Raw genomic sequence first — 26,076 nt, 5'->3', positions numbered from 1 at the left:
TATATACTTATATAGTTTACACCCCCAACCCAAGATCTTCAATCCACCACTGTCATACCTACAAAGTTTACAACACATGTTGTGCGCTAACCTTTTGTGCTAGATCCGGATGGTAATTCTATAGACAATTTACTTTGTATTTCTTTTTTACTAAATGTTTCATAAATAGCAAAACTGATCCAACTCAAGCACTTAAGATTGAATTGAATCAAATCAAACTTAAGTCTAAAACTATTACAATTGGATAAGAATAAAAACCATTAGGATTGGATTAAATTGTCTCATTTCAAAACCGATCCAACCCTATTAGCAAATTTCCAATGCAAAATATTGGACATTAAGTAGACTAAGTGTTGCTTGATATGTGGCTAAGAAGAAGAATTCTTATTCGCACGTGCACGACGGGCCGTCAAACCCACAAGCGCCATAGCAGCCCCAGCTGTGAATTCGAGAAAGAAAAATATTTAAAACTCGAACACAGAGAAATGGTACTAGTATTATGAGGATTTGTTTCATGCATGTTAAGTTACCAAATTCTGGTGAGAGGTAGAAAAAATAAACTCACCTAGGGCAAAGATAAATGTGTGAAGAAGCTGCTGGTGTTGCTTTCTTTTCCTCATAAACTCAGTTTCTGGAATACTCAAATGAGGGTGTTCTGCAGCATTGATAATCTTAACATACACGTTTGAATCACCTGATTTCATACTCACGCGAATAGGAGCATCAATTTTCAATTCCTGAGCAACCTACATTATAACAAAAAATAGAAAATGAAATGCTGAACTCGGAAGTATAACTATGAGCGTATGATATTTTAGATTACCATCATGTATGAAATGATATGGTAATCATAAGCTGAAAATGCATTACCTTAACTGAATCTAGTACTGCCCTTGGGAATGGAGTTAAATCATCCTTAGCAGCAATGAGGAGGCAAGGAAATTTGTGACCAGTTAGCTCTCCTTGGTTAACAACCTTCTCAAGCAAATCTATGGATTTTTTCCATGAATATCCATCTGAACTGGAAAATAAGAAACGAAGTTCTCAGGCGTAAATCCTGCACCCTTCTCAATTTTCAGTATAAAGTACTGTATGGGATGAAATTTTATTGCATCATACTCTTCAAGAAAGGCAGGAGCCATAAAAATGCAAGCAAAATTAGATTTTAAATTGATTTGTTACATTTAAAACTTTAGTATTAGCTTCCAATTCAGCAAATTTCATCATACTAAATAAATAATTAACCAGCTCATAGGGAAACTCGACATGTAAGGTAGGCATTTTAAAGGATCATAAACGATTCTAGAAGATCTTTCAGTTATGTTTCCACCCAACCAATAAAAAAAATCATAAACAGATCCAGAAGATCTTATTTTGGTGTTTCCAAACCACTGATAATAATGGTGATTAAAATGAAACAATAATGTCATACCACTTTTCTATAGCTAAAATTTAGCAAAGCATTACCGCCTAAAGTCATTTTGCACCACACCTGTCATGTACAAAAGCAGCTATATCACATGCAGCCAGAAAATCCTTATTTGACAAAAAAGCCGATACTTCATCCTCCGGAATCTCACGCAATATGAGAGTTTTCTTAGTTCCCTATATGGTAAACATCAAGATTGTCAGTATTTAGAATGCAACTTGTACGAATTTAATATCCACTATACTTGTGCAACTTTTTTTTTTGGTACAATACTTGAGCACCTTTAATTACTAGTTATCAGCAATAGGGTGTATTAGATTGAGGGAAAACAAGGGAGGAAGACAAAATCATTTTTTAGAATCATTTAAATGGTAATAAAATTTTCTCATCATAAAACCCATCCTTACCTCTGTTAATTCAAATCACTTGAGGTGCTAGCTCAGTGGTAAGAGCTTAGACTTGTTACCTCAAGGCGCCGAGTTCAAATCCCCGCTAGGGACAGTTGTAAAATGGCCATTAGTGCCACTTGAACTAATAAAATTTCCCCTTCCCCAATTTTTTTTAAAAATAAATAAATAAATACCTCTATTAATTCAATGATGTTTGCTGCATACCGCTCAACAGTTGTTGGAGTATAGTTATTTGAGAAAGACCTACGAAATTGACAGGGTTAACTATTGCTTTGAAGGAAACTGAAATAAACAGTATGAACGTATTAGACTTCACATGCTGATAGACTAAAAGATAACGAGACAAGCTCGGGCACATGGATTATGGCGATTGGTTCACAAGCACACCTTCCCAATAATGAATACAACAAAGCAGATTTCCCAGCATTTTTAGAGCCAAAAATGTAGCATTGGAACACATTTCTTTCTGTTTTTTGCTTTTTGCGATCTTCTGATCTTCTACAAGTGACACGGAGTGCTGCAGAAGGCTTAGCTCTATAACCGATGTAAATTAAATTGGCCAAACTATATCTTGGATCCAGTGATGTCATAAGGGCCCACTGCACCATAAAAGACATCAATAATAAACTCAATTACCAACTAAATGTGGAGATGGTAAGAAAACAACATTATTTTCAATCTATCTACAATACTAAAAACAAATGAAGTAGAGTTATGCTGCTAGAGTAAATAGTAGTAACCCGTTTCATTCAATGAAAGGGAGGGAGGTACTCCCGCAACCAAACCACAAAACAATAATTTCTTCATGGGAAAAGATGGCATGAGATTAGCCATTGTAAACAATATAAACAATAATAATACATATAATCAGGAAATAAAAAACCTTTTCGGAAAATTATCCAACAAAGACAGGTTTAAGAATAAAACAAAAAGTAATAAATAATCACCTGAGAAAGAAATCCATTTAGAGATATATAACCCATGTCAGTTGTCTCAGCTGCATCCTTATATGGAGCATCCTTCCACGGACTAAAATGAAAAACATAGAAAATCTGAGAGGTACAACTACAGGTGGAGAAAGTGAAACTAAGACTGCTACAGAATTATTAAGCAGCATCCAATTTGTTGGATATTTGAATTGGCTTAATTTTGCTAAAACAAATATACTAACAAGATGTTGGAAAACATGTTACATCATATTTATTCAAGGAAATCTCGCGCATTTATGAGAGCATCTGCTATTTATGGAAATCCACTTAAAGAGCACGCTCAATGGAGATTTGATCTGATCAGGAGTTTTAAGGATAAGACAAACTTAATGAAATAGCTGGATGACTTATCCTATCATATAAAGTCCTTTAAACACTTTTGGAAAGTCTTGATATATCCTTAATGAAGATTGAAAAAGTATCAGATCACATTTTATGATTCTCAAGGAGCGTCTGAGCATTTGTGAAGAAAGAGGAGCGTGCTAGATTATTATATATACGAAGACCAAGCTCAAGACTATGTATCTCATTGAAAAATATTAGTTCACATATTGAGTCTTTGTTGAGTCTTTTATTATTTGATTGTAATTCTTGCTTGTGGATTCTATAACACGAGCTAAGAAGTAAGTTTATTAGTTTAAGGTTACTCCTAAGCTTTGAAGTACGGAGTTTACCGTGTGTGATTCACTTGAAGCTTTTAAGCAAAAGTGAAGTGTTGTCTTGGCAAGTTGTCGCCACATCTTTCTCAACATTGTATAATCAACACAGGTTGTGTTGTGTGAGTGGAAGTGAGATGGGATCTCATGTCTAGGAGTTCCTAGGCAGAAGTTGCATAAGTAGTGTCGAGGTTATAAGGCGTAAACCAGGGGTTTGCTGGAGGTCTTAGTTTAAGGCGTAAATCCTAGGGTTTGCTGGAGGTCTTAGTAACTAGAGCTATTAGTGGATTTCCTTCCTGGATTGGTATCCCCCAGAGTAGGCAGTTGGCTGAACTGGGTTAACAATTACTTGTGTCATTTATTTATTTTCTGTCAGTTTTTATATGTTATATAAGATGTGCCAACAAAAGGAACAACATTAATCATAAAGTAGTTGTTGGGACATCTTAGGCAACATCATTCTAGTGATACCAGAATTTCAATTGGCATCAGAGCAGGCACCCTGTTCTGTTATTTTGGGTGAGCTCCAGGGAGAGTACTTTCTGGTACAATGGATAAAGAAGGAGGGTCAGTGTCTAAACCCCCCTTACTGACAGGTCCTGAGAACTATGATTATTGGAAATCTAAAATGGAGGCTTTCATTAAATCAATTGACAGCAGGACATGGAAGGCTGAACTACGTGGATGGGAACCACCAATGGTTCTTGACAAAGATGGTAATAAAACTGATGTTAAGAAGCCACATGATGAATGGACAAAAGATGAGGATGATCTGGCACTTGGCAACTCCAAAGCCTTGTATGCAATTTTCAATGGTGTGGATGCTAACATGTTCAGGCTTGTAAAGAGATGTATTACTGCCAAGCATGCCTGGGAAATTCTGAGTAAGGCTCATGAAGGAACATCTAAAGTAAAACTATCTAAGCTTCAGATGCTCAAAACTAATTTTGAGAATCTCAGAATGAAGGAGGAAGAAACCATCCATGACTTTCAGATGAATGTGCTTGACTTTGCAAATTCGTTTGATGCACTTGGAAAACCTATCTCAGATGAGGAGCTAGTTGGAAAAATACTCAGATCTTTGCCTAAAAGATTTGATATGAAGGTGACAGCCATTGAGGAGGCTCATGATCTCTCAAGTCTAAATTTAGATGAACTCATAGGATCACTTCAGACCTATGAAATTGGTTTGAACAGAAGGAATGAAAAGAAAGATAAGAATCTAGCCTTTGCTTCAAAAAGTGCTGCTGATGATTTACAAATTGAATCTGAAGGTGAAGAAAGCTTAGCTGAGTCTATGGCTATGCTTGGGAGACAGTTCAACAAGTTGATGAAGAAAGTGGATCAAAGGCACAAGCCAAATGGTCGATTCAACAACAACAAACAGTCCAGCTTTCAGAAAAAGACAAATGAAGATGAAAGAGGAGTGAAATGCCACGAATGTGAAGGTTTTGGCCATATCAGACCTGAATGTCCAACCTTTCTAAAAAGGCAAAAGAAAAGTCTTGTGGTTTCATGGTCTGATACAGATTCAGAGGAGGAAGAATCTGCCAAATTTGTTAATGCTTTAACAGGAGTCTGTGTATCTGACTCAGAATCATGTGATGAGGAGGTAACTTATGAAGAACTAGTTGCTACTTACAAAGATCTTCATAGTAGAAGTATAGAAGTTTGCAAAGCATTGGAGAAACAAAAGAAGATCAATGGCAAACTGCAAGCTGAGAGAAATGACTTACTCATGAACATTAATAATCTCAACATTAAGGTTGAAGATCAGAGTAGTCAAATTCAACAGTTGGAAATGGAGAAGTCTAACCTCCTATGTAAAGTTGATGAACAAGGTGAAGAAGTGACCAAGTTAAATGCTGACTTAGATCAAGTAACAAAAGTGGCTAAAATGATGACCAAAGGTACTGATGCCTTTGAGGAAATGTTACAGAGACAAAACTATGGGAAACCTAAGCCCATTGGTTTTGAACATGAAAGAGTAAAGCAGCAGATGAAGTTCAACAATGCTACTATACATACTCCAATCAGCAGCACGTTTGTGTCAGGAGGATTGTCGCAACATCTGATGGGCATTCTATGCCCAGGTTCTATAACTGGACATGTCATCATTGTGGCAGGAAAGGACACATTAGGCCTTTCTGCTATAGGCTGCACGGATATCCAAGGAGAGTTCATCAAGAATTCTATACTCCTGTCTTTCCTAATGTTACAACAAGACAGGAATGGAGAGAAAAGAAGAAGATCACAGGTCTAATAGCTCATACATCCTTGAGAGCTTCTTCAAGAGAAACCTGGTACTTTGATAGTGGTTGTTCTAGACACATGACAGGTGTTGAACATTATCTTGAAGACTTGAAGTCATATGCTACCAGCTTTGTGACCTTTGGAGATGGAGCCAAAGGAGAGATCAAGGGAGTTGGTAAACTTGCAAACCATGGCTTACCAAAGCTAGATAATGTGCTGCTTGTAAAAGGGTTTAAAGCTAATCTAATCAGCATAAGCCAACTTTGTGATCAAGGCATGAAAGTTAACTTCACAAAAGCTGAATGCCTAGTTACAAACGAGCAAGGAGAGCTGTTGATGAAAGGAGTAAGGTCAAGAGACAACTGCTATCTCTGGATCCCTAAAGAAGAAGATGTACCAACTTGTCTTATTAGTAAAGAAGATGAGGTAAAATTGTGGCACCAAAAACTTGGCCACCTGCACCTCAAAGGGATGAAGAAGGCAATAGCTAAGGAGGCAATCAGAGGTCTTCCAAAGCTCAAAATTGAGGAAGGAAGTATATGTGGAGAATGTCAAATAGGGAAGCAGACAAAGATGTCGCATCCAAAGTTGCAACATCTTACCACAACAAGGGTTCTAGAATTACTGCACATAGACCTGATGGGGCCAATGCAAGTGGAGAGCCTTGGAGGAAAAAGGTACGCGTTTGTCATGGTAGATGACTTTTCAAGGTTCACATGGATTGAATTTCTAAAAGACAAATCTGAAAGTTTTGATGCATTCAAAGAACTTTGTCTTCAACTCCAAAGGGAAAAGAACTCTGCTATTGTTAGGATACGAAGTGATCATGGTAAAGAGTTTGAGAATGCAAGCTTTCTTGAATTCTGCATCTCTGAAGGAATCAAGCATGAATTCTCAGCTCCAATCACACCTCAACAAAATGGTGTTGTTGAGAGGAAGAACAGGACAATACAAGAGTCAGCCAGAGTGATGTTGCATGCAAAACATCTTCCATATCAATTCTGGGCTGAGGCTATGCATACTGCTTGTTATATTCACAATCGTGTCACACTCAGAACTGGAACTTCTACTACACTATATGAACTGTGGAAAGGCAGAAAACCAACTGTCAAACACTTTCATGTGTTTGGAAGTAAGTGCTATATCCTATCTGATAGAGAGCACAGAAGAAAAATGGATCCTAAAAGTGAAGAAGGATTGTTTCTTGGATACTCAACAAACAGCAGGGCTTACAGAGTTTACAACCAGAGAACTAAGGTAATAGTAGAATCTATCAATGTTGTGATAGATGATTTGACACCTGCTAAAACATCTGATACTGAAGATGATGTTGCAACAACTTTGCCAACATCTGAAGAAGCTGTAGCAGAAAAAGAATCAGATTCAGATGATGAATCAACCATTTCTACACCTCGTCCTGTAAGTAAAGTTCCTTCAATAAGAATCCAGAAGAACCATCCCAAGGATCTCATCATAGGAAATCCTAACCAAGGAATTACTACAAGGACTAATGAAGTGGTTACTAATTCATGTTTTGTTTCAAAAGTTGAGCCTAAAAATGTAAAAGAGGCTCTCACTGATGAGTTCTGGATAGAAGCCATGCAAGATGAATTAACTCAGTTTAGAAGAAGTGATGTGTGGGATCTTGTTCCTAGACCCAATGGTGTTAATGTCATAGGCACAAAATGGGTGTTCAAGAACAAGTCAGATGAAAATGGTGTTGTAACAAGAAACAAGGCAAGGTTAGTGGCTCAAGGGTACACTCAGGTTGAAGGACTTGACTTTGATGAAACATTTGCACCAGTTGCAAGACTGGAATCTATTAGGCTACTTCTTGGAATAGCATGCATCTTCAAATTTAAGCTGTACCAAATGGATGTCAAGAGTGCCTTCCTTAATGGGTACTTACATGAAGAAGTTTATGTGGAGCAGCCAAAAGGTTTTGTAGATCCTGCTAATCCTGATCATGTGTACAAGCTGAAGAAGGCTCTTTATGGACTGAAACAGGCTCCAAGGGCTTGGTATGAAAGGCTGACAAATTTTCTTGTTAGTCAAGGATACAGAAAAGGAGGCCATGACAAAACCCTGTTTGTTAAAGGACAAGAAGAGAAGCTGATGATTGCCCAGATTTATGTTGATGACATAGTATTTGGTGGAATGTCTGAAAAGATGGTGCAACATTTTGTACAACAAATGCAATCAGAGTTTGAAATGAGTTTGGTAGGTGAGCTGACATATTTCCTTGGACTGCAAGTAAAGCAAATGGAAGACACCATATTTGTCTCTCAAAGCAAGTATGCGAAGAACATGATCAAAAAGTTTGGAATGGACACTGCAGCACACAAGAGAACACCAGCTGCTACTCATCTAAAGCTAACCAAAGATGAAAATGGCATTGATGTTGATCAAAGCCTATACAGGAGCATGATTGGCAGTCTATTGTATCTTACAGCTAGTAGACCAGACATCACTTTTGCTGTGGGTGTTTGTGCAAGATATCAAGCCAAGCCAAAGATGAGCCATCTTGTCCAAGTCAAAAGGATTCTGAAGTATATAAAGGGCACCAGTGATTATGGGATTCTGTACTCCCAGACAAAGAATTCAACTTTGATAGGGTATTGTGATGCAGATTGGGCTGGAAGTGCTGATGATAGAAAGAGTACCTCAGGAGGATGTTTCTTTTTGGGTGATAATTTAATCTCATGGTTCAGCAAGAAGCAGAATTGTGTGTCTCTGTCTACTGCAGAGGCTGAATACATAGCTGCAGGAAGCAGTTGTTCCCAGCTGATGTGGATGAAACAGATGCTGAAAGAGTATAATGTCGACCAAGATGTCATGACATTATATTGTGACAACTTGAGTGCAATCAATATATCAAAGAATCCAGTTCAACACTCAAGAACCAAACACATAGATATCAGGCATCATTTCATCAGAGACCTTGTTGAAGAAAATTGTGTGGAACTCAAGCACATTGGCACAAGTGAACAGCTAGCTGACATTTTTACAAAGGCGCTTGATGCTAATCAATTTGAATTTTTAAGGGGCAAATTGGGAATTTGCCTGCATGAAGAAGCATAGCAGTTACAGCAGTTGAGGCGTGCAAAAAGAAACCGTTTTCTCTCCCATCAATCAATGCACGCTAATTTAGGGAAATCATTACAAACTTCCCTTAAATGTGTCTGTACACGCTATCAATATACTTCCATTCAAATCCTAATTTTTTATCGTAAACCCTATTCTTCCACTTCCTACCTCAACTTTCATCCATTCAACTTCCTAAACCTCAAAAATCATCATCTAAACATGTCTGAATCTTCCCAAACTACAAAGTCCGGTCGTTCTACTCGATCAAAAGCAAAGATCGAACCTTCAAAAATCATCAAGGATGCTGTACCAGTTACAACTGTTCGTGCTTCCAAACCCAAAGTTCAATCAAGTGTAGCTGAGAAGAAAGGGAAGGGAAAATCGGTTGAAAAGAAGAAAACTTCAAAAGTAAGTGATGCTATCTCTCCATCTGATAATAAACCTGAGAAAGGAACTTCTAAAAGGAATAGAAGGGATTATAAATCTAAGTTTGCTCTCTCTATGTCTGATCTGGTTTTTGAGTCGAATGTTAACACATCCGAGAAAACAACTGAAGTAGAATCTCAGAACCCTAAATCTGTGTCTGAAGTTGTTGAAACACTTATTTCAATTGCTGGTAACCCTAATCAAGATAATTTGGGATCTGATGCTGAGAAGAGAGATCTGAATGATATGCCTGTTGATACTGAGATGGAAGACACTCCTACAGAGGTTGAGCCTAATATTGCTGATAAATCACCAACAATTGCTGAGATGGTGGCTGGAAAATCAACCCCTGTTGTTACTGAAGAAGTTGTTATGAAGGATGTTGAAACATCCTTGAATGTGAATGAAGAAGTTGAAACTGCAACTGCTGAGGAAGAACCTGTGAAGGAAACTGTTGCTGAAAAGGATGTTGAAACAACTGCCACAACATCTGAGTCCACAGATGAAGAAACTGGAACTGCTGATGAGGGTACTTCTGATAATGAAGGGGACACTCAATCTGAAGAAAGTAACCAGTCAATACCCACAGAAGAGCAAGAGGTTGAAGCTGACAAGCAAGCAGAAGCTGAGAAAGAGAAAGAAAGAGATGTAGTAGATGTTGATGATTATGTCACCACCAAGACTGCTGTAAAACCAACTGGTGGTATAACAAAAAGGTTGAGAAGCTGTACAGGGAAGGCTGTGGCCACTGCAAGCAAAACTCCTGCACCAAGAGTGAAAACAAAAGGTGTTGGACCTGTAAAAGGTTGGAGTAAAATTCTATCACCTCCTGGGAAGAAGAAGGAGACACTGAAGAGAAAGAAGGAGTCATCCAGTGACTCAGATTATGATGCTGCTGAAGATGTTGCTAACATCTCATCTCCAAACCCTAAGAAGGCTACTATAAAGAAGGTTCCTCAAGGTATTGAAGAAGCCCCATGTGATAACATCTCTTTTCATCGTGCTGCCTTTGCACTGAGATGGGACTATATCTACCAAAGGAGATTGGCTGTTGAAAGGGAACTGACCAAAGATGCTCTCAAATGTCAAGACATCCTTGACTACATCAAGGAAGCTAGTCTGATGAAGACAGTTTGTGATTTCAGTCCCTGTTATGAGCTGCTTGTGAAAGAATTTCTGGTGAACATCCCTGAAGAATGTGATAATCCACTGAGCAAGGACTACCACAAAGTTTTTGTCAGAGGTAAATGTATCAATTTTTCCCCTGTAGTGATTAATAATTACTTAGGAAGATCTATAGAACCTAAGGCTGAATTAGAGGTTGCTAATGATGTTGTGAGTGCTGAGATAACTGGTGGTAAGGTTAAGGTCTGGCCTACAAAGAAGCTGATACCCACGAGTAAATTGAATGTCAAATATGCCATCCTCAATAGGATAGGGTCAACCAATTGGGTACCAACCAAGCATGCAACCAATGTTGCAACCAACCTGGGTAGATTTATATATGTTGTAGGAACCAAAGTTGACTATGACTATGGGACATTTATTTTTGATCAAACCATTAAGCATATTAGATCAACTGCTGTGAAGATGCCAATAGCATTTCCATCACTATTATGTGGAATCATTTTGGCCCAGTATCCAGAAATCAAGGTTGTGACTGACACTCCCAAGAAAAGGGAATCTGGTTTTACTTTTCATCATAAGCTTTTTGGTAATCATATTGTTGCTGATCATGTTGGAACATCTGCTGCTGGAGCTGGTATTATGACAAAAAGGGAGATTATTGCTGGTTTGAAAGTTCAATGTCAAGAGATAGATAAACAGAAGGCTGAGCTTGAGGAGAGGAAGAAGGTGTTCTTGAAGATGATTGAAGGACTGGAGGCTGATGAAATACCTGTCAAAGCTAGTGCAAATGTGGCTGCTGCAGGTGAACAAAACAATGCAGATGAGGATGAAGGGTATGATACTGCTACAGATGAGGATGAAGCTTCTGATAGCAGTGATGATGAATGATTTTGTAATCTGTTTAATGTTTTACTGAACTTTGTTATTTGGTTTGTGGGTTGTTTTGTGCCCTGGATTTAGCACCTTCTGAGTGCATGGTCTGTATTTTGTTTTATTCTGCACCTTGGATACTTAACTTTCCTGTTTTGGCACATTTTGTGGCTAAAAAGGGGGAGTAGTACTTTGATTTGTTTGTTTCTGCTACATATTGTTGTGTCTTTTGTTGTGACATGTTTTTTAAGTAGCAGTAAGCAAGCATTCAGGGGGAGTAAAATTTTTACCCTAAGATGATGCACAAGCTGATGAAGTCAGGGGGAGTTTGCTGCTGAATGGATATGCTGCCCTGATTGGACGAACATGTGCTAGAAGATGTGCTCCCATATGTCACAACACCTTTGATGACATATGACATATGACATATGATATATGTTTTGCTCTGATACCACTTTTTATTTTGCTCGAGGCTAATTGATGATAACTCCGCTGCTGCTGCCTCTGATGCATATATTTTCACCTATGTGAAATTTTGTTTAAATGATGCTCTAACATTCCTTCTTTTGTGTGACCATGGTGATTTGAAGGATTGCGCTTTTTAATCTCTCAAAGGTAATGGCCTGAAATTGTTTTAGCCAAAAATTGCCAAAGGAGGAGATTGTTGGATATTTGAATTGGCTTAATTTTGCTAAAACAAATATACTAACAAGATGTTGGAAAACATGTTACAACATCATATTTATTCAAGGAAATCTCGCGCATTTATGAGAGCATCTGCTATTTATGGAAATCCACTTAAAGAGCACGCTCAATGGAGATTTGATCTGATCAGGAGTTTTAAGGATAAGACAAACTTAATGAAATAGCTGGATGACTTATCCTATCATATAAAGTCCTTTAAACACTTTTGGAAAGTCTTGATATATCCTTAATGAAGATTGAAAAAGTATCAGATCACATTTTATGATTCTCAAGGAGCGTCTGAGCATTTGTGAAGAAAGAGGAGCGTGCTAGATTATTATATATACGAAGACCAAGCTCAAGACTATGTATCTCATTGAAAAATATTAGTTCACATATTGAGTCTTTGTTGAGTCTTTTATTATTTGATTGTAATTCTTGCTTGTGGATTCTATAACACGAGCTAAGAAGTAAGTTTATTAGTTTAAGGTTACTCCTAAGCTTTGAAGTACGGAGTTTACCGTGTGTGATTCACTTGAAGCTTTTAAGCAAAAGTGAAGTGTTGTCTTGGCAAGTTGTCGCCACATCTTTCTCAACATTGTATAATCAACACAGGTTGTGTTGTGTGAGTGGAAGTGAGATGGGATCTCATGTCTAGGAGTTCCTAGGCAGAAGTTGCATAAGTAGTGTCGAGGTTATAAGGCGTAAACCAGGGGTTTGCTGGAGGTCTTAGTTTAAGGCGTAAATCCTAGGGTTTGCTGGAGGTCTTAGTAACTAGAGCTATTAGTGGATTTCCTTCCTGGATTGGTATCCCCCAGAGTAGGCAGTTGGCTGAACTGGGTTAACAATTACTTGTGTCATTTATTTATTTTCTGTCAGTTTTTATATGTTATATAAGATGTGCCAACAAAAGGAACAACATTAATCATAAAGTAGTTGTTGGGACATCTTAGGCAACATCATTCTAGTGATACCAGAATTTCACAATTAATAGAGGAAATCAATTGGCTCCCAAAAAAACTTGAGGGGTCAAAATTGTACATAATGACTGAAACAAGCAAACTCTTGTAGTGTGAAATAGTTTGGTGAGCACTATACCCTAAAAGAAAACAAACGACTCCCTCAATTTCATAAAAAGAAAGCGATGAAAAATTTATTGGAAAGAAATGTAGCATATTTAGAGGTACAAGTAGTAAATGTTGATTGTGGTCAGGTTATATATCTACTAAAAAAAGTAGAGTGCAACATCCCTTCTGTTACATGTGTAATTATCAAGGGCAATGGTACATGCCAAGAAACAAAAAACACACAAACACTTGCACATAGTCACAGGCTCACATATTGGTTACAAGGAGTCACAACCAAAACGAGTAATCAGCACATCACATTTTTGAAGGTTTAGATTTCTCATATAACTGAAATGATTCATTCCCCCAAAATAAGAGAAATGTTAGGCAGTTATAATAATATTGCTACGAACTGCTACAAAGTACCCACAATCAGTGAAAAAAACATTTACATTTTACAAGCCCACAGGACCAGATTAAATTACGAAATAAGCCTTCATAAATGAAGTTGATGGACTAATTAAAGGTACTTACCAAACCTAATAAGCTCTCATCACAATTATATGAGCATTATGAAGATGTCATGAACAGCAACAGTCCAACAGTTATTTAAGAGCTCAATTGTATCACTACTACTTAGACATAACATGAATTGCCACTATCCTAAAAAACCACTTCAAGAGATTAAGAATTAAGATATTTGCCCCCTTCCATTTCCTCCACGATAGTTAAGTTAATTCCTATCAATTCCTAACCTATTCGATAACTACTCTTAGTCGCCTACTTTTATTCTCCTTCCTCACTAACAGGACAACTTAGTACTGATAAGTTATTGAAGACTCCAGGGAAGGGTCAGACTCATTCTCCTGCCTTACTAAGTCTGATCCTCAATGTGTTATTGAGTTTTGAACCTGGGAATTGTCTAAAAGCATTCCTTTTGCTACTTAAGTAATAGCTCAAGCTGTTGGAGGCAATTAACAAGTCTGAGACTAAATCATCAATGTTAAGAAAGGGTAAGCTAACGATATGGATTAGATATATAACGCTAGCAGGAAAGTGAAAACTTTTTTAACGTGGCCATTAAAGAGAAAGTTCACCTTTCTGGAGCAGCATCAAATAGCTTATCAACTTCTGCAGGTCGTAGTAATTGATCCTAGAAAGGCATCATGTTTCCAGAGAGAAAGTGAGAAAGTATATCAATATTTCAAATGGAAAGCCACCTAAGGTAAGGTGTTCAAAGAGCATAGCAGTGTTCAAGATAACACCCAAAAAAAAAAAAAGATTATTACATACCTTATCCGTATCTAACAATCTAAAGACACCCTTCAAAAACTCTATGGCTGCACCACTCAGCTCCACACTCTGAAAAGTTGAGAAAACATATTTAATATCTAATTGTCAATATTACTAGTACAGCCCATATTTAACATTTAAGTTTTCCTAGTTCGGCCGTGGAAAAAAAAGTGTTCCAATGGTTCATAATTAATTAAATTTACAACAATTAAATAACTGAGCCAATACTCTAAACTATTCCAAATAAACCAAACAGGAAGACAAAAATGGAGCTTCATAATAGCCTAAGTATGACCTGATCAGAAGCCTGCTTAGATGGAACTGGAAGAAAATCATCGCGCAGTTTTAAATCGTTACCATATCCAAACTTTCTTAGAACTGCCCAGAATGTCTCCGTTCGCCCTTTCTTTAGAAACATATTATGGATTCCAATGAAGCCGGGAAAAGTAATACCAAGAGAATTGACTCCTTCAGGAACATTCTGCTCTACCAATGTTTTTATTTGAGTTACGTCAGACCGCTGCAATGATGCACCGAAGCTGCTAATCTGTTGATATACAAATTTTCATAAATAAAGGGGCTAAATCATATGAAATTCAAAAGGAGAGGGGGAGTGAACCAAATCTACCGAATACCTGAAACTCGTTTACTTCTTGATCAGTGAGGGTGCCATCCATGTTGTAATCAAAAAGATTAAAAATTCTTCTTAATGCCCTTACACACCGATCTGTTAAAGAGTTTGTATCATAATCAAACAAAGGATCCACCGGATGAAGTACTGCTTTTTGTGCAAAATAAAAAACTTCAGGGACCTATAAATAACCAAAATTAGTGATTCCATATACTACAGTTGAGATTTACAAACTAAGGAAACAAATATTAACTCTAATATCATCAAGAAGATATCTTTATCAAGGTTTTAAAAAACAGTCAAAGGTTTTAATGTCTCCGCTACCGCATCACAATGGCAATTGCAGCCTAATTTGAACGGAATTTTACACAGCATCAAGGTCTTGGGTCTCGATGCAACAAAAACAGCAACTCAAAACCTCCTCATATACCTAAAAGACTAAAACAAATCAACTACACCACTGCAACAAATGGCACCATACACAAACCACTCTTAAATCTTGATGTTGTTTTCTAATTACACACTAAACTAACAATAAAAATTTAAACTTGCAGGTTAAATGATAGATTAGCATGACCAATTAACACAAAAATGAAACTAAAAAACATACCTGAAAAAGTGTAGCTGCAGAGCATTCAATACATGTAACAACTTCTTTGAATTGGTTCATGATACTTGTTGTCAGACTCTCTAAGCTAACTTGCCTACTTTCATCGCGAAGATCAAACTTACAACCAACCACAAGCACTGGTACCTTCACCTATAAACATACTGTCAGACAATCTTAGAATTTTGAGTTGGGACTAACTCAACCCTACAAAACCGCTTATAAACATATTTTCAGGTCATCTCTCAACCAATGCGGACTCTTAATCATAAAAATACAAATACAATTACTACCCAACCACCGCCTTTCATTTTCTCAAATAATTTTCCATATTGAAAATAACAGCAAAAGAATCAAAATCAATGAACCAATCACCAACCTCAAGCTTCTGCAGTTGAGGCAACCAATGAGTACCGACACACTCAAAACTCAGAATATCATCACAAGCATAGGTTACAACAACTGAATCAGCACGCTTCAATTCTTCAATAACTTTACCTTGTTGTCCCACACTATAATTAAAAAAAAAAACACAATCCATATCATATAAACACACTATAATTAATCAATAAATAATCAATAATCAACATTTTTTTAATTTAATTTGGTTTTTAACTAGTAATGATGATGGTAGAGTAGAGGGAAGAAAATGAGGACCTTGAAGGTGTGTCAATGAGGAGGAGAGGAACAGAATCATTGAAGGAATTACTAGGCAAACGAGTGGGTGGAAGTAATGGAGGAACAGTGGCGGGGAATGAATCGGAAGCCATGGCAGAAATGAGAGTGGATTTTCCGGTGGATTTGTCGCCAACGACGACGATTCTAACTTCCTTGGGAAAATACGCCATTGAAATGTTGCAACAAAGGGTGACGGAGGGAAGAAGGGGTTTTGTGTTTTATTTCGATGAAGTTGTTTCATATGTATCTAGAAAATGGACATGCCTGTGGTATATGGATTTTGTGTAGATTTTATTATTATTATTTTTTTTACTTTAATCATCTCTTTAATCTCATTCGAGGGTCAATTCTAACTATCAATGGTTTCAACATTCTTCTCCAATTGCAGCTGCGGAGATCGAACTGTGGTCCTCCATACAAAGTTCAACGTCAATCACCACTGAACCAACTAAGAATCAGTAGATTTTATTATTTTCTAGAAACATAGACAAGTAAGCTAACATTATTTATCCGTCCAAAAATAAAAAATTACTACCGAGTGCACTTTATATAATCAAAATTATACTTTTTAGGTTCATTGTATATTTGATATATATGGTCTATATTATATAAAGTGTCACGGAGGGAGGAAATATAACTTAGTTGACATAAACATCTATTATTATATATGTAGAGTTGTGAGTTCAAACTCCGAACATTTCACTTATTTACTTTAAAAGTAAAATTTTATTCACAAAAATAAAAAGAAAAAACTAACTTTATTTTGATTATAGATGAATTTATAAAATAAAACTAACATTAGTAGGTTATTTGATATGTATATATATCGGTGACTGAATGTTGTGCTGCTCAAGATCATTTTTTTTATTACATGTAAACAAGTCACACAAATGGATGTGACAACATGATCCAGATTCTGAGTATTCAATGAAGGGAGCTTATCAAATGCTTTCTCAAGTCGTTCCAAACGTGATGACAACCCATGTAGAGATTATTTGGAACAAGATTGCCCCTCTGAAGGTTTATCTTTTTGCTTGGAGATTACTAAATAACAGGTTACCATTAAAAGATGATTTGGTTCAGTATGAATTGTTATTATTAGATCAATTAGTGTGCACAGAACAGGTGGTTGTGGAGTTGCTAAAACTTCCAATCACTTGTTCGTGAGTTGCGATCTTTCTCAAACGCTTTGGATTAAAATTCTTTCGTGGATAGGTGTCTTTGATCCTCTCCCAAATATCATAAAGGAGCATGTATGTATTGCAATTTTGTAATTTCTTTTTGTTTGGTAAAGATATGTCACTTTGAATAAGCCCCGAGCACCACTTAATCAAAAAGACTTTAGTTGGATGCTCAGGTATCTCTTACTCTAACCACTTTAACTTTTAGTTTTACAAACTTCATCCTCTTTGATTTCTAGTGTATTGTTACTATTTCGATAAATAAAATGCATTGATTTTGGTTTTCATAAAAAAGAAAAAGAAAAATCGTCAGTCCATTGAAAATTTACCGGTAAAAACTTAATAAAATGTCATTTTTTTCTATTATTATATAGTTTTGAAAATATAAATGAAAAAATGTGATATTAAATGAGTCAAAATCTCTTTTATACCCTTCAAAATATCAAAAATCTTTGATAATAATAGAAGAAATAGAAATGATGTTTACTCATCTGCCCTATTGTCATACACTCATACACCGTCACCGTCACCGACACTAATATGAGCCTGTTTTCCAAATAGTCCCTTGGTTGAGAAGTCACTTTGCAAGTTAGAGGTACTTAGTTGGAAGCTTGACATTAGGAGAAAAAAAAAACTGTTACTGATATGAAAATAATTAGGGTTTAAGGGGCATTTCATCTCATTTCTTATTTACTAGAACTTTGACCCATGCGGTGCATGAGTCTAATTAAGTGTAATATGTAACAATAAAAAATAAACTACAAAAACTCTAAGAGCATTTTTAATAAGAGTAGTATAGGGAATTTCATGGACTAATTATTCTATATTTGTTTATGTGCTTATTGTATATTTTATATATTTTTTAAATATTTTTGGAACCCCATCGTTTTGTTTACTTATTAAACAAAATTGCTGATAATTAAAGGTTAAAAAATTGATGATAATTAAGGTTAAAAAAAAATTAAAGACATAATCAAGAACATAAACTTAATTAGACATTCATAAATAAATAAAATTGTGATTAATTCCGCCGTTCAAATTTATTGAAAACCGGGTTAAAAAATTGATGATAATTAAGGTTAACATAATTGAAGCACATGTTTTAGCGGTTGAAAGATTTTATTGTAAGTAAGGGATGCAGATTCGATGACAAATCTGTATTTTTTTAATATAAAGCTACAATAAAAAGAAAGAGAAAATGAGAGGGGTAAAAATTTGGTTTAGGGTTAGCTTATGTTAGCAAACTTATAATATAAGAGATTATTGGTTTTTAATTGTTTAAATTGTGCAATGAAAATTGATGGTGCTTAATTGTCGTATGAAATATTTCCTATGAAAGTTGATGGAGCTTAACACTTTGTGGACATAATTTAAATCACAATTTGTCTGCTAGTGCATGTTGTATCAATTGATCATCGGTTAATATTAAATTTGCAATGTTAAAATCAAAATAATGAATGTGATTAGTGACATGACTATGGTTGTGTTTGGTTGTATTGCAACAAAAAATTGATTTAGCAGAATTGAGTTTGATAATAACTTTTCAAATTACACGTGATAATAATTTTCCAAATCTCACATGATAATTATTCTCTAAATTTATGATCCGGTAGAAAAAAAATCATTGATCAGAAAAGACATAAAAATATTTCGTGATGAATAATATAGTCAACAATAATTTTGATATGATATACTTTTAAAATTGATGGTGCTTATCAATTATTGCACATAATTTTAATCACAATAGGTATACTTGTCATAGTGGTTGGAAATATTGTCTTGCATTGAAGGTTTGCGGGTTCGAATCTTAGTTAAGACAAAATTGTATTATTTTTTAATAAAAATTGCAAGATAAAATAGAGGAAAAACAGGAAAACAAATTAGGGTTTAGAGTTTGCTTGTGTATACAAAGATATGGAGTTTTAAGAACTCAACCCAAAATGTAAAGGGCGCACCAATGATTATCACGCAGTTTACTTGACACTTATTTATTTTTTTTGCTAGAGTTAACTTGACACTTTACTAAAAGCTTAATGTTGCTTCGTTCCGTCGGAAAACATCTCACCGTGGCTCGCCTCTTCTCTACAGAAGCAGCACGAAGAGGCACCGCCGCCACTAAATCCGTCGGCGGCGGAGACACGCTAGGGCGTAGGCTTCTGAGCCTTGTGTATCCAAAACGCAGCGCCGTCATTGCTATCAACAAATGGAAGGAAGAGGGTCACACTCTCCCTCGCAAGTACCAGATCAATCGCATGATTCGCGAGCTCCGCAAGAACAAACGTTACAAACACGCGCTCGAGGTTCGTTCTGTGTACGCGCGTTTTCTCATCTTCATCTATGCATAAAATTAGGTCTTGATTATTCATTCAAATTTGCAGTATCGATTAATTTGAATTTTATTCCTTATATCTGTTAATTTGAATTTAACATTTTATAAAAGGTTCAGATTTTGGTATATTTTGTGAAAACAATGTTGCTGCTGGGAGAATTATAAATTTTTATATATTATTTTGTTTTTGAAGAAATTATATATTATTTTGTTATTGCAAATGTAGGTTTGCGAATGGATGAAATTACAAAATGATATCAAGCTAGTGGAAGGAGACTATGCTGTTCAGTTGGATTTGATAACCAAAGTTCGCGGTTTAAATAGTGCGGAAAAATTCTTCGAGGATCTACCTGATAACATGAGAGGCCAACCAACGTGCACCGCCCTTCTTCATGCCTATGTCCAAAATAATTTGGCTGACAAAGCTGAGGCGCTAATGTTGAAAATGTCAGAATGTGGTTTTTTGCGAAGTCCTCTGCCTTATAATCGGATGATGTCTCTTTACATTTCGAAGGGGAAGTTGGATAAGGTTCCTAAAATTTTCGAGGAGCTAAAGGTGAACACTTCTCCGGATGTAACAACCTTCAATTTATTGTTAGCTGCTTGTGCCTCGGAAAATGATATTGAAACTGCAGAAAGAGTATTGCTTCAGTTAAAGAAGGCAAAAGTAGAGCCAGATTGGGTAACGTTTAGTACATTGACCAATTTGTACATACGCAATGCTAGCGTAAAGGATGATTGCCTTGAAAAGGCAGCATCTACTTTGAAAGAGATGGAGAACAGAACCTCACGGGATACTCGAGTTGCATATTCCTCTCTCTTGAGTTTGCATGCAAACATGGGGAATGTGGATGAAGTTAATCGGGTATGGAAGAAAATGCAGGGTTGCTTTCGCAAAATGAGTGATAATGAGTATTTTTGCATGATATCGTCACTTCTGAAGCTTGGGGACTTTGCCGGAGTTGAGAATCTGTATAGAGAGTGGGAATCTGTTTCTGGTACCAATGATGTCAGAATTTCAAATTTACTTCTTACTTCATATGTTGACCAAGGCCAGATGGAAATGGCTGAAAGTTTTTCTAATCAGTTAGTGGAAAAGGGTGTCTGTCTTTTGTACCCTACATGGGAGCTACTTACACGGGGGTATTTGAAAAAGAAGGATGTAAAAAAATTTCTGTATTATTTTATGAAAGCTATTTCTAGTGTGAACAAATGGATTCCAGATCCCATGTTAGTCCAAGAAGCATTCACAGTCATCCAGGAGCAAGCTCATATTGAAGGAGCAGAACAATTGTTAGTTATCCTTCGGGATGCTGAACATGTGAATACAAATATATATAACATGTTTCTGAAAACTTATGCTGCAGCTGGTAAAATGCCTCTCATTGTTGCTGAGAGGATGAAAAAGGACAACATTCAGTTGGATGAAGAGACACATAGGCTCTTGGATCTAACCAGTAAAATGTGTGTAAGTGATGTTTCGGGGATTCTGTCCTAAGCACACATTGAAGGGGTCTTAAGGTAAAGTAGGAAAGCTCAAATGTGTTTGGCTGCACTTGTTTTGCAGTATCGATCCCATTTCTGAATATAATAATTGGATTGTTAGTATTTATGAATGTAATACAAATTTGCAATGATGCCGATTTTGAAATCAAGTACCAAACCTGGACATTAGAGGCAGAATCAGTTGAACTCTCTGGGTTTATACTTCAATCTATTCATGATGACATGTTGCTGGCTTGTTATGATTTTGTTTCTTCCCAACTTAGTACAATATTGGTCTACCAATGCACACTTTTACTGCCCTAGTTTGATCTACTTACGGACAAGCTACTGCTAATCTTGCTATCAATCAGGGAGTTTCAGATATTTATGGAAATTTTGTTAATTTTCTAGTTTTCGTTAATTTTCAAACACAGTGGAGGAAATGCATTTCCCAATCGATTTTCGTTGATTTTCCATTTCATTTTCTTTTGTAACTGTAGATTTTTGTTTAGAGAACCAGTAGTGTTGTAAGTACTGGAATGACCGACCAACCCTCTAAGATGGGAGTGCTGTTGATGTAAATCTCGAGTCTGGATGTGTGGTGCTATCTAGGGTGAGAGTGGATAGAAGTCCCTCACATGTGAATTACGATATACAGCCATTAGATGATAATAATAATAATAAATTATACATTCTAAGCAGTTTACCCAATTCTTGTGATGAGAGATTTGCAAAGAAGTTTATTTCACTCAAACATCAAAGTCAGATTGTGAATGGTATACATTCACAATCAAGAACCCTAGTCATCACGAAATACATTGAAGAATGATAAGATCTGTTGCACATCGGTTTTTCTAGCTGTGTGGTAAGCAGTTCTGCCAAAGCCACAAAATTCTTCAATTATTGTTGAAGAATCATTATTATTATTATTATTATTATTATTATTATTACTATTATTATTATTATTATTATTATTATTATTATTATTTCATCAGTGAGGTTGGATTCACCTGTTGAAGTACAATTGCCGAGAAAAATTGAAACATTTAGATTGGCAGTTCTGTTCACTTCAGTCACAATAATTCTCTCATTTGTTCTGGTAGCATGATGATTGATAATGACGATTTGGGACATAATTGTTGGTACTCTTTTGAAGACCCTTTTCCTCCGCCAAGTTCTTCCCCAACATACAAGTTCACAGTCATTGCCACCGTGAACCCTTGTGAGTTTATTTTTATTTATTTTCATTTTGTTCTTGAAATCCAGTGCATGAAGTAGTTTGTTATGATGTTGCATTTTGTGACAAGGATTTGACTGTAAGTCAGTTCTGCTGGCATTTTGTGGGATAACATACATATACCTTTGCTCAACATGAAAAGATCCATCTGTGTAATCAAAGTTTTCCCCTCATTTATAATTTTGATATGTGGTGTGACCCACTTGTTGTTTATGTGAGTGAAAAGGCTAGTTTTCTATTGGTAAAATTGATAAAACTTACCTTTTTTGTGTTTTATTTGATAGATTTAGACCTGAAGGTACTTGGCTGTTTGTTGGGTCGTGTTAATTCTTATCATGCTTGTTTTTTCTTGTTAGTTTAGTTAAATATATGATACACTGTAATTTTTTACGTTCATGGTTTGTGAAATCCTTTCAAGTTTATCAATTTTCGATGGATTGTAATGTGAAAAGTCAAGTGCTGTTGAACAAAGGTTATTTTACTTGACATATGTCTCTGGTTCCATTTACGTCTTCCTTTTGCTCAACAAATAAAATGTATAAAATGGAGCATAAGGGGTACACCAGATGAAGAACTCTAAGCTTTGCAAGATTTCTTCAGGCAATAGCTAGACAGAGCAATAACTCATACCCACCAAAGTAAAGAGTCAGAACAGAAAACTTGATATATGTCAACATCTAAAAAGATTGCTGTGAACCAAATGTGGCCTTGCACGGGTTGGGATCCTCTGCAGTGACATTTTTTCTGCAGTGAGATCCTAGTCATTCATTGTGTTTACGATTCCTGTCCGGCCTTGCACCTTCCTCATTGCATATCCAGGTTCAAATTACTTGATTGAATCACCTATATCCAGGTTCAAGTAACTCTTCATTGGGTCTCTTGCAGCCAACTTTGACAAATATAACAGTGTTTGAACTTTTCAAGCAATTCATTTGAATTGTCATCAATAGTATATAGTTTTTTGAAGTAGTGAATCTAATACAAACTGAATACATTTCATGGAATTAAAATTCGAAAAAATTTGGACCAATACATCATTGCTTTTTAATTTAAATGTAAGGTCACTACATATTCACAGGGCTAATAGTTTATATGTTTTGTGAATATGTTTCTGAAAGATTCTAATATGTCTTCTGTTGGTGACCAAGATTAGAGGTATTCCCTAAATTCACAGATTACAGTTCATGTATGTTAATGTATTTTATATTAGCATGTAACTTGTTTAATGAATGGACGGATAATTTGGTAAATAAAAGAAACAAGATTTAAAGGTTTTAATAGCAGCAAACATAATGTTTGTTCAAAAAAGGAAATTTCATCCATAAATTAAATTTGAATTTTCTCAAACAATTCGTTTGTTTGGTGGAACTAAGTAACTCGATCACTTAGTTTGATAACCGGTGATTTATGAGAATGATTAACAAAATTTTTTATTGTTAAATAAATAAGTAAGAAGACATTAATATTTATTTGACTTGATATAAAATTTTAAATGTGTTGTAGTAGAGTAATGATGACAAGTGATTTCATGAAAATTAGAGCATGACTTAGTAGAATTTACGAATGGGAATTTGAATTTAATATATTATAATGGTAGAGTTATTGATGTATTAGTATTCCCTTTAAACAAATTAAATCCTCAAGCTTAGAAGATAATTGTTTCATGCAATTATTTCAAAGATGATGGGAGGATTTGGTGTGGTGGGTTAGAAAAATTTAGTTTTGAGCTTCCACTTATTGGTACATAACATAAGACCTAGATAACAAACACCTTTTCTATTTTTCCCCTTAAATCATTAAATATTAATTACTTTTCTGCTTTTCTCCTTTTGACAAGTTGGTAGTATGATAAGCTACATATTTTTAAACTGATCACCAAACTAACAAGCTGATGACTTTCAAAAAACAAATATATGAAAGAAAAAAGTCAACAAGTAGTATGACCAAAAAATACACATAACAAGGTTAGGAACAAATTAAAAATTCAAAAAATTTCTTATTATATAATTACAAGCCAAGCCAAGAAGTAGAGAAATAGGGGTTTACCCAACCCACATACTCCTTCATATCCTTCAACCATACCCACCAAAGTTACTTTCTATTTTAGTATTATTTTCTATTATACAACTACAACAAACACTAATAGTGTACCTAAGTTTACACTTTATTAGAGCTTTAAAAGCTTGTCTATAATCTCTACCGTTACAAATTAAGATACCAATTGTCTTCAAAATCTGAAACAATAACAAAACAACATTAAGCTGTTCTGTTGTCTTATCTATTTTTAGCCATGACAACTAATACTGTTCATGATGATTGTGAAGTTGGTTATGAAGAAGGAATGCTTTGGTTACCCTCTTATGTTCTCGACGAGGCAAGCTTTTCTAGATTACTACTCTATGATATCTATCGCTTAATTTATTTTATTTTTTTGTCTTTAAACCTCTTATCAAAGATTGTTTCAGACTTTCAATCATGATTTGAACCCGGGTTATACTAGAATGAACTGTTGGATTAAATGTTTGCGGCTTTTTATTTTATCTTATAATAATTTCTGTACATAATTTCGTTTCTTCAGGTATGTATGAGTAACCGAGACCAAAATCAAAAGGTCCTAAACCAACAAAAATTGGTTGATCACAAATCATTTGGAGAATCACAGTCACAGGTACTGTTTTATTGGATGGACGTATTTCACTATCTTCTATCTACAATTTATTTTCATATACCTTATGGTTTTTTCTTCTTGTTAATATTTTATCAAAATGTCTGTTTCAGTATTCAAAATCCACCTCAAGATTGTCGTACCAAAGGCTGAAACTTGCAAATTGTGGCGTTGGAAATGGAATGCGAGCTATTTTTTTAGAACCAAGTCATGGATCGTGTGGTACCGGCGTATTCTTACCTCAAAGAGCAGATACAAAGTTCCAGCCAAGAAAAAAGCCAGGTTGGTCATATATACAATGTGCACGTGTGTTGAGTACTCAATCTATCCAAATATATGTCAAAGTCTTTGTTAAAAGCTCGTCAATTGGTGTTATATACCGAATATAATATGCTGATTTTTGATTTATATATGCACGTTATTTATGGTTATAATTATTTTGCAGCTTGTGCACCGGTCTTACTTCCCGCTCGAGTTGTTCAAGCTCTAAACATTAATGTGCATGCATTAGGTGTGCAGATATCACCCCCAAAAGGTATCAAAGCAGAGTTTTAATTTAGAATCATAAAATTTAGCATTTTTTTTTGTGTGTAGCAAATGCCCTCAACATGGCCTTTCATCTGGTTGCAGCTCAAAAATACAAACCAAGATGCGGCGAAGTGTACAATAATAATTCAACAGAAATGAAAAATGATGGGAAAGATGCATCTAAGCAATGTAGTTTTATATCTCAGAAACAATGTTCTTCTCAAGGGATATTTCTCCCTAAAGAATGGACTTACTAGCTATCTCTTCATTTGGAAATAAGAGAGCAATTAAATTTGTGAGGGACACAAATTAAAAGATTATGTAACTAAATGTAAATAAATAAAACAATCATTTCTGATGCATATATAGTATGCATAGTTTTATTCAATTGCTGATTTGTTGTGCCATAAGAGTCTTTGATCATGTAAATGAAGCATAGACAC

General features: G+C 35.6%; 3 protein-coding genes across 6 annotated transcripts; 2 read left to right on the top strand and 1 right to left on the bottom strand.

The window, feature by feature from the left end:
* Positions 1 to 16,476, bottom strand: LOC123910463 (mitochondrial Rho GTPase 2-like). 4 transcript variants are annotated; one of them, XM_045961575.1, is made up of 14 exons: positions 16,188 to 16,476; positions 15,910 to 16,042; positions 15,534 to 15,683; positions 14,928 to 15,104; positions 14,588 to 14,839; positions 14,293 to 14,361; positions 14,097 to 14,152; positions 2,787 to 2,868; positions 2,227 to 2,438; positions 2,013 to 2,082; positions 1,493 to 1,605; positions 871 to 1,021; positions 566 to 746; positions 1 to 439 (listed from the first exon to the last, which is right to left on the bottom strand). In XM_045961575.1, the coding sequence occupies exons 1-14, from the start codon at positions 16,376 to 16,378 to the stop codon at positions 369 to 371; spliced, it is 1,908 nt and encodes a 635-aa protein (XP_045817531.1). In that variant the 5' UTR covers positions 16,379 to 16,476; the 3' UTR covers positions 1 to 368. The 4 variants fall into 4 exon arrangements, 3 of the variants coding, with proteins under 3 accessions (XP_045817531.1, XP_045817539.1, XP_045817550.1); XM_045961583.1 differs by having other exon boundaries at positions 15,534 to 15,677; positions 16,188 to 16,439; XM_045961594.1 differs by lacking the exon at positions 16,188 to 16,476 and having other exon boundaries at positions 15,534 to 15,694; positions 15,910 to 16,037.
* Positions 16,477 to 19,318: 2,842 nt separating this feature from the next.
* On the top strand, positions 19,319 to 23,406 carry LOC123910448 (pentatricopeptide repeat-containing protein At4g02820, mitochondrial-like). The gene is made up of 2 exons (XM_045961551.1): positions 19,319 to 19,689; positions 19,945 to 23,406. Exons 1-2 carry the CDS (start codon positions 19,423 to 19,425, stop codon positions 21,214 to 21,216), a joined length of 1,539 nt encoding a protein of 512 aa, XP_045817507.1. The 5' UTR covers positions 19,319 to 19,422; the 3' UTR covers positions 21,217 to 23,406.
* LOC123910455 lies at positions 21,995 to 26,032 on the top strand. Its single transcript, XM_045961564.1, has 7 exons — positions 21,995 to 22,068; positions 22,307 to 22,425; positions 24,765 to 24,814; positions 25,019 to 25,108; positions 25,219 to 25,387; positions 25,551 to 25,640; positions 25,736 to 26,032. The coding sequence occupies exons 2-7, from the start codon at positions 22,308 to 22,310 to the stop codon at positions 25,888 to 25,890; spliced, it is 672 nt and encodes a 223-aa protein (XP_045817520.1). The 5' UTR covers positions 21,995 to 22,068; position 22,307; the 3' UTR covers positions 25,891 to 26,032.
* Positions 26,033 to 26,076: the final 44 nt, after the last annotated feature.

The sequence above is a fragment of the Trifolium pratense genome, linkage group LG1 (assembly GCF_020283565.1).
Source record: "Trifolium pratense cultivar HEN17-A07 linkage group LG1, ARS_RC_1.1, whole genome shotgun sequence".
In the NCBI taxonomy this organism is placed as follows: Eukaryota; Viridiplantae; Streptophyta; class Magnoliopsida; order Fabales; family Fabaceae; genus Trifolium; species Trifolium pratense.
This window is presented reverse-complemented; position numbering and strand designations above follow the sequence as displayed.

Excerpts from the sequence above, each read along its gene's own strand:
- LOC123910463 (XM_045961575.1), bottom strand. The coding sequence starts at position 16,378 with ATGGCGTATTTTCCCAAGGAAGTTAGAATCGTCGTCGTTGGCGACAAA. Across the intron at positions 14,362-14,587 it reads CTAAGCAGGCTTCTGATCAG|AGTGTGGAGCTGAGTGGTGC; the intron begins GTCATACTTAGG and ends TCAACTTTTCAG. Across the intron at positions 440-565 it reads CACATTTATCTTTGCCCTAG|CTGGGGCTGCTATGGCGCTT; the intron begins GTGAGTTTATTT and ends TCGAATTCACAG.
- LOC123910448 (XM_045961551.1), top strand. The coding sequence starts at position 19,423 with ATGTTGCTTCGTTCCGTCGGAAAACATCTCACCGTGGCTCGCCTCTTC. Across the intron at positions 19,690-19,944 it reads GTTACAAACACGCGCTCGAG|GTTTGCGAATGGATGAAATT; the intron begins GTTCGTTCTGTG and ends TTGCAAATGTAG.
- LOC123910455 (XM_045961564.1), top strand. The coding sequence starts at position 22,308 with ATGATGATTGATAATGACGATTTGGGACATAATTGTTGGTACTCTTTT. Across the intron at positions 25,388-25,550 it reads CCAGCCAAGAAAAAAGCCAG|CTTGTGCACCGGTCTTACTT; the intron begins GTTGGTCATATA and ends ATTATTTTGCAG. Across the intron at positions 25,641-25,735 it reads GCAGATATCACCCCCAAAAG|CTCAAAAATACAAACCAAGA; the intron begins GTATCAAAGCAG and ends ATCTGGTTGCAG.